This window comes from Theropithecus gelada, unplaced genomic scaffold (genome assembly GCF_003255815.1).
Source record: "Theropithecus gelada isolate Dixy unplaced genomic scaffold, Tgel_1.0 HiC_scaffold_15883, whole genome shotgun sequence".
NCBI lineage: Eukaryota > Metazoa > Chordata > Mammalia > Primates > Cercopithecidae > Theropithecus > Theropithecus gelada.
Window position 1 is genome coordinate 2,031,224 of NW_020257640.1, and position 12,234 is coordinate 2,043,457.

A 12,234-nucleotide genomic window follows, 5' to 3' on the forward strand; every position below is an offset into this window, starting at 1 on the left:
AGTATCCCATTTCAATATCTCTATTGTGGTTTTGCCTACATCCTTTTGTATAGTTTGTTTGGTTTTTTTCTGATTGCACTAGGGATTAGAATGTATATAACTTTGCACAGTCTGCAGATGAATACTTTTCCACTTCAAGTGGAATGTAGTTCTAGAACCCCATACAGGTCTTTAACCCTCTCCACTTATGTAATACTTGTCTTTATGACACCTACATGCATGGAAAACTCCATCAAACAATGTTGTACTTTTTTCCTCTTAACTGTTGAACATATTTTAAAGAACCCAAGAGGTAGGAGTAGTCTACTGTATTCATGCAAACACCTACTACTTCTGCTGCTCTTCCTCCGGTCCTGATGCTCCACGTTTCCTTCTGGGATCACTTCCCTCTGCCTTTTAGGGCAGGTCTATGGGCAATGAACCCTCATAGTTTTCCTTTATCAGAGAATGTCCATTTATCTCACAGTGTCTATTTTACCAAGGATATTTTCATGAATAACAAGTTCTGGGTTGACAGTTCTTTTCTTTCAACACTTTAAAAATATTTCACTTACTCGTGGCTTTCATGGTTTCTGATGAGAAATCTCCAGTTCCCTCAGATGAACTCCTATTAATCTTTCAAAACCTAAATCAGATCCTTTTTCTTTTTTTGACTTTTATTTTAAGTTCAAGGGTACAAGTGTAGGTTTGTTATATAGGTAAACTTGTGTCATGGGGGGTTGTTGTACAGATTATTTAATCACCCAATTAAGCCTAGTACCCTTCAGTTATTTTTCCTGATCCCCTCCCTCCTCCCAACCAGATATTTTTTCTTATTCAAATCATTCTGATCTTTCATCCCTTCCCCGTTAGTTGATCACTCCCTCCTATGAGAAAGAGAGAGAGAGAAATAAGAACAACAACACGAAGAGAATAAGAAGAAGCAGAAGAAGGAGAAGGAGGAGGAGAAGGAGAAGAAGGAAGAGGGGAAGGAGGAGGAGGGGAAGGAGAAGGAGGATAAGAGGAAGGGGAGGAAGAGGACGAAAAAGAAAAAAGAAGAAGGAGAAGGAGAAAGAAGAAGAAAAAAGAACCGCCCTACTGTTATCCTATTTTAATTTTATAAAAAAAATTTTTATAGAACTGGGGTCTTACTCTGCTGCCCAGGCTGGAGGACAGTGGCCCAATCACTGCAGCCGTGAACTCCTGGGCTCAAGCAATCCTCCCGCCTCAGCCTCCCCAGTAGCTGGGACTACAGGCACATACCACTACACCTGGCTAACTTCTTCTGGGTTTAGAACCATCTAAAATACAGACTCAGCAGACAGATGGAGGGAGCAACGTTGGTCTTACTGTTATAAAAGCTGGATTGAGGATGTGGTAGGTTGGATTTTGTTTGTTTGTTTTGAGACAGGTTCTCACCCTGTTGCCCAGGTTAGAGTGCAGTCGTGCCATCACAGCTCACTGTAGCCTCCACCTCCTTGGGCTCAGGTGATGCTCCTACCTCAGCCTCCTGAGTAGCTGGGACTGCAGGTGCATGCCACCATGCCCAGCTGTTTTCTTTTTGTAAAGACAGGGTTTCACCATTTTGCCCAGGCTGGTCTTGAACTCTTGAGCTCAAGCAATCCTTTGGCCTCCCAAAGTGCTGGGATTACAGGCCTGGGCCACTATGCCTGGTCTAGATTGTTGCTCAGATACCTGTCTCCCCTCATTGTATAGAAGTGAGCTGCTTAGCTCCACCGACCTGGGACTTAGTCATATGCCTTGCTTCCTGTTCCTAGCCTAGGCCCAAAGAGGCCTCCTGTGTTATCTCTTGCCTGTTTGTCCTTCTGCTGTCACTGATGGATGTCCGAGCAATCCTCTGGTCCCGGGGGAGGAGTAGCACAGCAGCACAGCTGAACTGCTCCAGCAAGCCCAGCCTTGCTAAGTCCACCTCAGCTGACGCCCAGACTTAGGAACTAAACAGATGCCTCCTGTTGTAAGCATTTTTTTATTTTGTTTTGTTTTTGAAGTCTTGCTTTGTCGCCCAGGCTGCAGTGCACTGGCACGCTCTTGGCTCACTGCATCCTTCACCTCCCGAGTTCAAGCGATTCTTCTGCCTCAGCCTCCTGAGTACCTGGGACTACAGGCGCATGCCACCACGCCCAGCTAATTTTTGTATTTTTAGTAAAGACGGGGTTTCACCATATTTGCCAGGCTGCTCTCGAACTCTTTACCTTCTGATTCGCCTGCCTCAGCCTCCCAAAGTGGTGGGATTACAGACATGAACCACTGCATCCGGCCTGTAAGCATTTTTATTAGACAGCACTACTGGACTGTAGTTAACTTATTCTGAAATCGGTACCTAGAATCGGAGGCTGCTGCTCCTAAAATACGTAGCAGAGGTTTGGAACTGGGCAGTGAGGAAATACAGAGGCGGTTGGGAAAAATGGCAAGAAAAATGGTGACCTCTTATGTGGTGGAGAAACATCTGGTAAAATTATTGCCTATGATACTTTGGGAGGGAGAAAATGTACTTATGAGTTAGTGGAGTTGGGCAGGATGGTTTCCAGGGAGAATATTGTAAACCTGGGCTTCTTTGAGCTGCAAATGATAAGGTTCTACAAGTAAAAGACGAGTTCAGAAAGGAACTGGCCAGTGTACAAGCAGAATTTAGAAAACAAAATCACTTCCCATCTCCAGGCTCTCCAGCCAGTAAAAGGTCCTCAAATTAATATTAGTTTGGTGCATAATAATTGCCGCATAAAAGTAATTATTTTTGCACCAACCTCATATCTGGCCTGGGAGGCAAAGACCAGATCTAGGGCTATGTTGGTGAAGCATGTCTCAGATTTGAGATGACATCAGGGATGTGCCCTTAATGGTAATGCCCTTTGTCATCAGGTCCTTGCAAGGAATAAGGTGGCACCAAGCATATCCTTTCAACAACAACAGGGTGTCTGCAGACTATCAGGGTGTGGCCCACAACAGCCTGATGTGGGGGTACACGTTGTCAAATGTAGGGAGGCATATTGCTAAAGGAATTTGGGTGTGGCTTCTGACACACAGTGGGCTGGAGTCAAATACATAGAAAACTCGTGAGATGCCTGAGAGATCGCCCTGGGCAAAGGCAATGCCCAGGACTCAAAGAAAACTGAGACGGTTTGAACCTAAAGAACCTTAGGCTCCCAACTTCCTACAGGCAGGAAGACGCTGAAAGTTACTCCACTGCCAAAGGGACTATTTTCCAACATCCTCATCAGAAGTTGAAAGGATGATGGAAAAGGAAGAAGGCCCCAGCAGGGGAAGGTAGAACTATGGATCACGATGGCCTGGGAGCCACTCAGGGAGCATCCCACCCCCAGAGCAGGGGCGTTGCAGCATTCGTCCAGCAGGATTTCAGATGCCTGAACCAGGGACTGCTGTGTGCCTCAATCTCCCTTTCTAGATGGGAGTGTTCATTGGTGTTATTCTAGCCCTGGTCCACCACTGTATGTTGGGTGTATGTGCAGGATGTGAGGGGCAGAAAACTTGTCTTTTTAGCTGGTAAGAAGAACCACACCCAGACATAGACCACAAGATCCTGGGCTTTAAGCCTGAAGTCTAAGTCTGACAGGAGAGTTTTTTTTTTTTCCTGGGGGTGTTGATTGGGTATTTTCTGCATGTGGAACATGAATTACTGTCTCTAGGAAGGCAGGCTGTGGTAGACTGGATTCCTGTTGGGAACTATTTGCTCTCTTCCGCTCACTTCCACAGGAGGACCCTTCCCCACTGCACAGGTGATGGCTCTGGCCACGTGACTTGCTTAGGGGACCTACGGCTGCTGGCTTGCTCTCCTGTGCTTCTGTCATTGCTAGTGTCTTGGTCCTGGGAGGAAGATGCAAGTCACATTGGGCAAGGCCAAGCCACCTAGACTAGCTGACCCCAGCTGAGTCACAGATGGAGACAGCCCAGCCAAACCCGGCCCGGGGCAGCCAACCTTCAGACCTTCGGGTTCATGAGCTAACTACATGCTTATTGTTATACGGTGCTGAGGTTTCACGGATGTTGTTACACAGCGCGACTGTGGACGTCGTTACCTGACCCAGAGGAGATGGCTCGTCTGAATGACCACAGTGGGCTGTTAATACTATGGCTCATCCAACCTCAGGTGGCACTGAACAACATGAGGTCTCACCCTCGCCACAAAGTAGGGCAGAGCTGTTTCCAGAGGCTCAACAAGTGGTGAAGCAGAGAAAGTGTGAGCCCCGAAAGTGGGCTTTGGAAAGAAGAGGAGGGAAGGGCAGAGCTGTGCACGCTCACTTCCTCCCTGGGAGCTCGCTGAGCAACACTGCTCCTTGGGGAGGAGCGGGGCCTTTCCTCTAGGAAATGTTGGCCAGAGAAGTGGCGGCTCCCTGATGCACAGTGGAGGCTGTGGGATGCTTGTGGAAAGGAAACCTGCTCAATTCTATTCTCCTTGGGGGTTTCCTGCAAGTGTCTGACCACAAAACCCTTCCCCAGTCCATGTGTCTCATGCCTTCCAGTCAAAGATGATGTCCCATGTGGCTTTGGTGTCCACACTGCCCAACCTGCGTGCTAAGCCTTCTCTCCTGGAGAGGAGAGGATAAAGGGGTCTGGGCTGGGCGTTCAGAGGCCCGGCATGCCTGGTCCTTAGAAGGTGCCCTCTTACCCCTCTAATTCAGTCCTGGGGCTCTGCTCCCTGCTCCCTGTCTCTGGCCCTACCCCTAGATGGGGCCTCATGACTCATTCAAGGGCTCCCTGAGGTTTACTGCAGGGGCCACCAGCTGACTAGCCTGCCCGCTGGACCCAGGCTCTCCCTGTCCACCTGCTGGGCAGCCCCCTAGAGCTCAGAGCCCCTGTTCATGGCTGCTCCCCATGGGCCCCTTTGCCAAGGCCAACTGATGGGCATCCTGGAGGTGCCACCTGCCTGCCCTGACTCATTCTACCTGCACCAGAGCCTTGGGGGTTTGCCCATCTCACCCCACCCCACCCTGATGAAATGTGCTCCATCCGAGTGCCCACCAAAGGGAGGGGTCTGACCCCAGGAGTGTTTGGGTCTATACCCTGGTCTGCAATGCATATAGATGTTCAGAGCAGCTCACCAGGGGAGCAGTCAGATATTCACTGTGAAATGTCAGACCCTGCCCAGTCCCAAGGAGACAACAAACAGCCAGTAAATGCCTCAGCATTAAACATTTCTTGGCAAAGGCGGGATAGTCAATTTTGACACTGTTAAGAAAAAATACAGCCTAATTTCTGCTCGAATGCACCAAATTTACTGCCCAGGTTCTCATTAACTACTGTCAAGGGAAAAGCAGATAGACAAGATAGATTATGAAAAAATTACTTTTTTAATGTACAAAAAGACTTATTTACAAGTTGAACATGTCATCTCAATTCATAGCATGTAGAAAAAGCTAAAAATGTTTTGGAGATATAAATTTGGCTGGACGACTCACCTGCAGTATATCCAGGGATGTCTTCTGTACAGAATAGATACAGGTTGGGACTGGCAAGGGAAATCCTGTCTCAGGAAGGTAATGGCCACACCACAGAGCCACAGACCCTTAGCAATGTTCCCTGGCTTTCATTTGCACTTGGCCTTGTCTCCCAACAGAGTTTGATGTGCTGAGACACAGGGGGCCCAGATAATGATGTTGGCCTTGTCCTCAAACTGTCCTAAGAGGTTCCTCATGGAAGCCAAGGTCACAGTCAGAGTCACACTCTGAGTGGTGCTGTTTGGCAAGGTTGCCACACATTCCCCATGAAAAGGTTTGGGGTGTGTGTGTATGTGTGTGTGTGTGTGTGTGTGTGGTGGGGAAGATGCACCAATTCACCCTACAGTGTGTTCAGGAATGATGTCTCCTGAAGCCATTTCCAGGTGGGTCTTGGTCACACTGAACAGGAAAATTCAATGACGCTCCCTCAGAGTCCTGAGGATCAACCCCTTCCCCTTTCTACCCCAATCACACTACCACACACGTCATCCTTCTCTGCCCAGTGACTCGGTGGGCAGAAGGAAGGGAATCCGGAGGATACCAGGCATGCACACTGGGGCTTGGCGGAGAACACTGGGCTGCTGGTGAGTGCTGGGGGAGCCTGCGCTGCCGTCAGGCCCTGGAGTTTTTCGTGGTAAAGTGGGTGGACACTGCATTGGAGAAACAGGACTGGGTAAACATGCAACTTCCTCTTCCTACTGGGAGATCCCCAGGGTGGCCTGAGGCTGGGTCCCTGGTGCACCCTCACTTCTCGAGGCCTCAGTCTATCCCTAACCCACAGTGGCTCCAGCAGCCCCGAGGTATTTAGAAACAAGTCTTCTTTTCAGGAAGGGCTACATTCTACATGCAAACACTGTAAACACGGTCTGAAGAGGCCAGGGCAGCTTCTGGGCTTGTCCCGAGGAGTACATTTTTTTCTTTCCTTTTTCTGGTGATACTTACATACTTTATTCGTTCATATACACTTGGATGGGCTGCCAGTCCCAGACTCGGCTTTATGGGGTAGAAGAGCCAGCTCTACCAAACCTGGAATCAGAATGTGTTTCTGAATCCTCCAGGTATAATCTGTGTTTTTCCTCTATGACAAGGGACGTTAGAGACCCCAAGAGTTAGGATCATAGAGGAATTCAGGTGGATCAGGAATTCCTTTTCCTTCCAAGTAGCAGAAGCAGCAGCTCATCTTTCCGGAGCAGAGTACCCAGTATGGCGTTCAGATTCAAAGCCAAATGCTCCCTACCGTCTTTCTGCATATCCTTGGAAAGGCTTTGGCCAAAGTAATCCCTCGTTAGCCGAATGTCAGCCCTGAAGAAGCCAGAACAGACTGGTCCTGTAAGCACCAAAGGCTGGAAAGCACTGTGTGAATGAGTTTTGCATTCCTTCCTGTCCTATGGAGACTTTTTTCATTGTTCTGAGGAATAATCCAAAAGACCAGAGAGGATGCCCATAAACCTTCTCTTACAACATCTGTCATCTGAAGCGGCCATTGTGCAACAACCCCTCAAGCCTATTTAATACTTTTTTGGAAAAAGACAAAACAGCTGGAACCCCTGGCTCTGGGCAGCGATGACCCCTCTGGGTGCACTCAGCGCCAGGCGCTTGGGGCTCTAGGTCATCATGTTCAGGAACTTGCTCTCCTCGGCAAGGCTGGTGAGCATGGAGCTCATGTCTCCAACAGCCATGTTGCTGATGCCTGCGGGGATGGAGGGCAGGGTCAGGGAGTTTCGGGGGGTGGTGAGGCGGGAGGAGTTCTGGGAGAGGCTGTGAAGGAGGCTGGGGCTCAGAGCACCCGAGAACAAACTTGAGTGATCGCCATCATCCATGATGGCATCAAAGTCAATTTGGGGGGCCTCCAAGAGCTGGGAGTCTACAGTGCTGGACACCTGGTTGACCCCTGGTGAGGGCAAGGGCTGGGGCTGGATGCTGTCCGGACAGGCCTGTGGCTGTGGTGGCTGGGACCGCATGACCTGGCAGCCCCCGAGGTTCTCCAGGCCTCCATCCTGTTCGTACATGTGGATCTGGCCGTAGTAGTAGAGCATGTTGTGGGCCGGGGCCCCACCTGTGTCCTGCGGAGGTGGCTGGGGAGGCATCGACCCCATGGTGCCCATCGCTCCCTTGGGCACAACTTCTGCTGTCTCCTGACTGGATGGCATGGCAGCCATGGCATGGCCTGTGGCCCTGGCATAGGCCAGCTGCTGCTGCACAGCACGTACCCCACGGTGGCGGCCAGCAGGGCTGGGCTCGAGGGGAGGCCGGGGCTGCACTAGACCAAAGCCTGCTGTAGCCACCCCCATCGGGCCTGGTTGGGGTTCCATGAAGCCAGGCTGGCGGGCAGGCAGAAGGCTGGGGACCTGGTGGTAGCTCTCCTGGCTCATGGGGGCTGCCAGGTGATGGCTCTGCTGTGGGTAGCTCTGGACTGGGTGAGGTGGTGGCACTCCAGCCAGGGCTGAATTGGGGACCCCAAGTTCCCTGTGGCGATTGCTCATCATGGTAGGGTCAGGTGCAACTTCTGTCTGCTGAGGGTGCCCCAGATGCCCTGGCTTGGCTGGCATGTTGCTGCAGGATTGGGGGAACTGGCTGAAGGCCCCACTGACGGTGCTGGGGCTCAGCTGGGGGTGGGCTTGGCCATAGCAGGCATGGGGGCTCATAGCGGTGGTCATGCCAGGACACTGGCTGCTGGCCACTGGCTGCCGCGGCTGCTGCATGTAGTTTACCCTGGGGATGCCCTGGGAGGGGGCTCCGCTGCGCGGCTGAAGGTGTGGCTGTGTGCTGTCCAGACCCCCGGGGCTCGCCTGTAGGCCTTGTGGACTGTAGCCTGGGTACTGGCCAAAGGCAGGCTTCTGCTGCACCAGCGCCAGGTTGCCCTGAGGAAACGGTGGAGGCTTCACCTGGCTGGCCAGGGCATCCACGGTGCCGGAGCTCACCTCGTTCCACTGCACAGGCATGTTATTTTTGTTCAGGCTGGAGGGCGCCCCAAAGCCTAACTGGCATTCTGCCAACACAGGCGCGGAGGGGCCCACGTTGGAGTCTGCAGCCACCAACCTGCGCTGGCCGTGCAGCCCCGGGCTGGGAAGTTTGGGGTTGTCAGAGAAGCCAGTGCTTTCCATGGGATACACCTGCCCGGCGCCCTCGTCCAGAGTGCCACTGGCGTGCGCCTTGATGTACTGCACCACGTCGTCGGGCAGCACCAGGTCGTCCTCTGGCAGCCCCAGGTCGCCCTCGGGCCCCGCGCCGTCGGCCCCTGCCGCCACGGCCTCCATCGCCACGTTCTCGCTGATGCTAGGCGGCCGGGGCGAGTAGGCGCCGCGGGCCAGGCCGCCGTCGGTGCTCGGGTGGCTCTGCAGGCGGAGGCCTCGTCTGTCGGCACACGGCGGCAATGGGCCGGGGTTCACGTTGTGGGCGCTGTGGAAGCGCTGCACCCGCGGTAGGGCCAGGGCATCGGGCCGCCGCACAGGGTCGCTGGCCCGTCTGGCTCCGCCGCCTGGAGCCTCGTGGGGGAAGGCGGGCGCAGCCCCCACGTGGCCGTGGCCATAGGTCGGCCCGTCGCTGCCACGCCGCGGCACCAGCGGGCGTGGGCAGCCGGCGGGCAGCGCGCGCTCGGGCGCGTCCAGCAGCGCCAGCCTGGTCCGCAGGCTCATGCGCTCCAGGCCTGGTAGCGGGGTGGGCGGGGGGCCGCCCGTGGCCGCAGCGTACTTGGCCCGCAGGCTGTACTGCTGCGCGGGCGTGAGGTTGAGCAGCCCAGAGCCGCCGCTGCACTGGCTGGCCTCGCTCGAGCGCCGCGACGCGTCCGTGGAGATGGGGTCGTAGGAGTCCGCGGAGCTGGCGTTGTGCGGGCGGCCAGCGCCCAGGGGCGAGGCCTCGCTGGAGCGGCGGCTGGAAAAGTAGGGGGAGATGCCGGAGGAGCGGCGGCTCACGGTGTAGGCAGAGCTGACGGTGCTGGTGGAGCTGTCGCGGCGCTCCTGCAGCTGGCTCAGCATGGTCACCTCGCCGGAGGACAGCTCCGACAGCCGAGGGTTGGGCAGCAGCCCCGCGGGCCCACCGCCCCCACTGCCGCTGAAGTTTTCCAGGATGGAGCCTGCGGGAAAGCAGAGGAGTCAGCACCGGGACAAGGGTGGGTAGCTGCCTGCTTTGACCATGCTCAGTCATCGCACTGGGCCTGGAGCCCGAGAAGAGGGCCTGGAACACAGTACACTCAGGAGATGCATGCTTTCTCTCTTTCTCTTTTTAGAGACAGGGTTTCCCAGGCTGGCCTTGAACTCCTGGGCTCAAGGGATCCTCCCTCCTCAGACTCTGGAGTAGCTAGGGCACACGTGTGCCACCATGCCCAGTGAGCAGATGGTTTTTCAATTAAGCAGGAGAAGGAAAAAGCAATATGTAAACAAATGGTGGCACTTATTGAAAGGGTAGGCAAGGGGAAGCCAGGAGGCCTAAGTCCCTATCTTAACTTTACCATTATCTGTCTGGCCTTGAATTCTCCTTTCTCTGGCCCTCAGTTTCTCCAGCTGTAGATAAATCTGTCTCTCCATAGGACTAAGTTATGGAGAGGAGGGGATGAGCAGCTCAGGAAGGCGCAGGTTGGTCTCCTGGCACTGTACCCTCACAGTCCGTGGAGGTGTTGCCACCTGGGCTCTCCTGAGATGGACTTTAAGGAGCAGACTATTACAGGGAGTACCCTGAGGTCCATACCCATGGAAGGAAAGACAGGCTGCAAGAGTGGGCAGAGGAGAAGTGAGCCCGGGAGGATCTCACAGGGAGCCCAGGACCTCCAATGGCTCTTCAGTGCTGCCCTGAGTTGGGCACCTCTCTGAGCCTCATCTTGATGGCTGGGCCTGTACACTTCTGTAGGGACCAGTCACTGCATGTGGGCCTGATGGGAAGGGGTGACCTTGGGTGGGGCATCTGTCTGCAACCCAGGAGATCCCTGTAGGGGGCTGAGAGTTCAAGGCCATTTACTGGTAGTCCCCACAAGTTGGGACGACAAATCCTCCCTTCAAGTGAGAGCAGGTGGTACATCAGTGTCGACCACAGTGGGCAGCCCGGCACAATCCTGGGACAGAGGCAGTACCTAAGACATGCTCGCTAAAGACGCCTTCCATCTCAGAGCCTGGCCAACACCTCTTGAGGCCGAGCACAGCGCCACCTCCTCCGTGAAGTCCTCCCGGCTCATCACCAGCTCAATGTGCTTTCTCCTTCCTCTGCACAGCTCTACCTTAAGCTCTGGCTTTGGTGGGACCTGGCTCGTTCTGCAGTAGAGTGTGAGTCTGGTGGCACAGCCTTCTAACCATACACTTATTTGGGACTGGAATTAAATGGCTCTCCTGCCTAGGGCCTTTGCTATGGTGCCCACAGCAAGTGCCCAGTCAGTGAATGAATGACTGGGTGAGGACGAGGATGATGTGCGCAGGGTCTGCTTGTTTTGGGGGATTACAGGGACTCAGCGTGGTGCAGCTGAAAGAGCGTGAGCTTTGGAGCCACACAGACCTAGGCTAAATCTCACCCCTGCCATTGATTTGGGTAAGGCATTTCACCTCTCTGAGCCTCAGCTTCCTTTACTGTACTGGGCTGGTAAGATCCTGTAGGCAGCCAGTGAGATAGCACTGGTGCTTGGTGGGTGCCAGCCTAGTTGGTGCTGCCCCAGACTCGCTCTTGCCCCATCTGCAAACCCCGGGCCTTCACTCACCACTTCCCGGGAGGGGAGGCAGCTTGGTGTTCCGTGTGTGTGGAGTCGGCCCGGCCCATGAGCAGGAATCCTTGAGTGACCTGAGCTTCTCCTTCTTGAGCTGCTCGAACCGGTGCATGGTGGTCATGTGTTTGCGCAGCTGGAGGCCACCAGCGGAGGGGGCAGCCAGGGCTGAGGTGTCAGCCCCTGGGGGTGTGTCATCCAGTGCCGTCAGGTCTCCCAGGCTCCCGGGCCCCGTCCCCGGCATCTCCACGCCACTGTCATTGTTGGGGGCACTGCCCAGCGGGGAGGGCTCGCTGCTGCAGGAGGACTGGGCCCCGGGGCTGGACTGACACAGCTGCAGGGACGAGGCGAGAAGGCACAGACTCAGAGGGTCTGCACGGGCACCACACCCTTGCGCACCCTGCGGGGCTGGGGGTGAGGAGAGGAAGCTGCCTTGCGGAGGAGCATGTAAAGTACCATGAGTCTGTTTGCTTAAAATGGTCATCACTTCACTTCTCTTAACCTTGGCTTCCCCAACTAAGAGATGGACCTGAACTGATTCCAGTGCAGTTAGTGGATGGATGGACAGCACGCAGCATGCAGAAGGCACCCAGTATGGCACAAAAGAAGGCACTTAAACACTGCCACCAGCCATGTGCCCTGATGAGGTGAGGAACGAAAGCCTGCTGACGTGGTGGCTTCAACCAGACAGGATGATCTCAAAAGGCCAGGGGCAGGTTGTTGGAAAGGGAAAGGATGACCAGGGAGGGGGACCTGTGGGATGCAGCCCTTGTGCAAAGGGCCACCCCAAAGCAGCCTTCCCTCTGGGTTAGGTAGAGTGGGGTAGGGAGCTCACGGCACATGTACAGTGCAGAATACCACAGAACTCGGACGACATCCACTCGGACGACATCCACAGAACTCGGATCTGGGCTCAGATGAGGCCTGCACCAGATGCACCATCTCTGGGCTCATTGTTAGGCCAAATGGCCCAAATTCAGCTTCCTTGGGAAGCTGCGATCTTCCTTCCCGTGAGGATACAGGCTTCATGGGAGCAGGGACCTTCTAGGTGTTGTCCATGGCGCCATCCACATTCCTCTGCTTGGCCCTCAGGACCTTCTG

The 12,234-nt window shown here is 54.3% G+C and overlaps 1 protein-coding gene across 1 annotated transcript in view; it reads right to left on the reverse strand.

The window, feature by feature from the left end:
• Window positions 1–5,133: 5,133 nt before the first annotated feature.
• Window positions 5,134–12,234, reverse strand: part of LOC112617135 (zinc finger protein GLI2) — a 258,170-nt gene continuing 251,069 nt past the window's right edge. The window contains exons 13-14 of the mRNA XM_025373869.1: window positions 11,131–11,467; window positions 5,134–9,525 (exon numbers count right to left, since the gene is read on the reverse strand). Coding sequence (XP_025229654.1) covers window positions 7,058–9,525; window positions 11,131–11,467 — 2,805 coding nt within the window. The 3' untranslated portion in view covers window positions 5,134–7,057. The remainder of the gene's footprint in view (window positions 9,526–11,130; window positions 11,468–12,234) is intronic.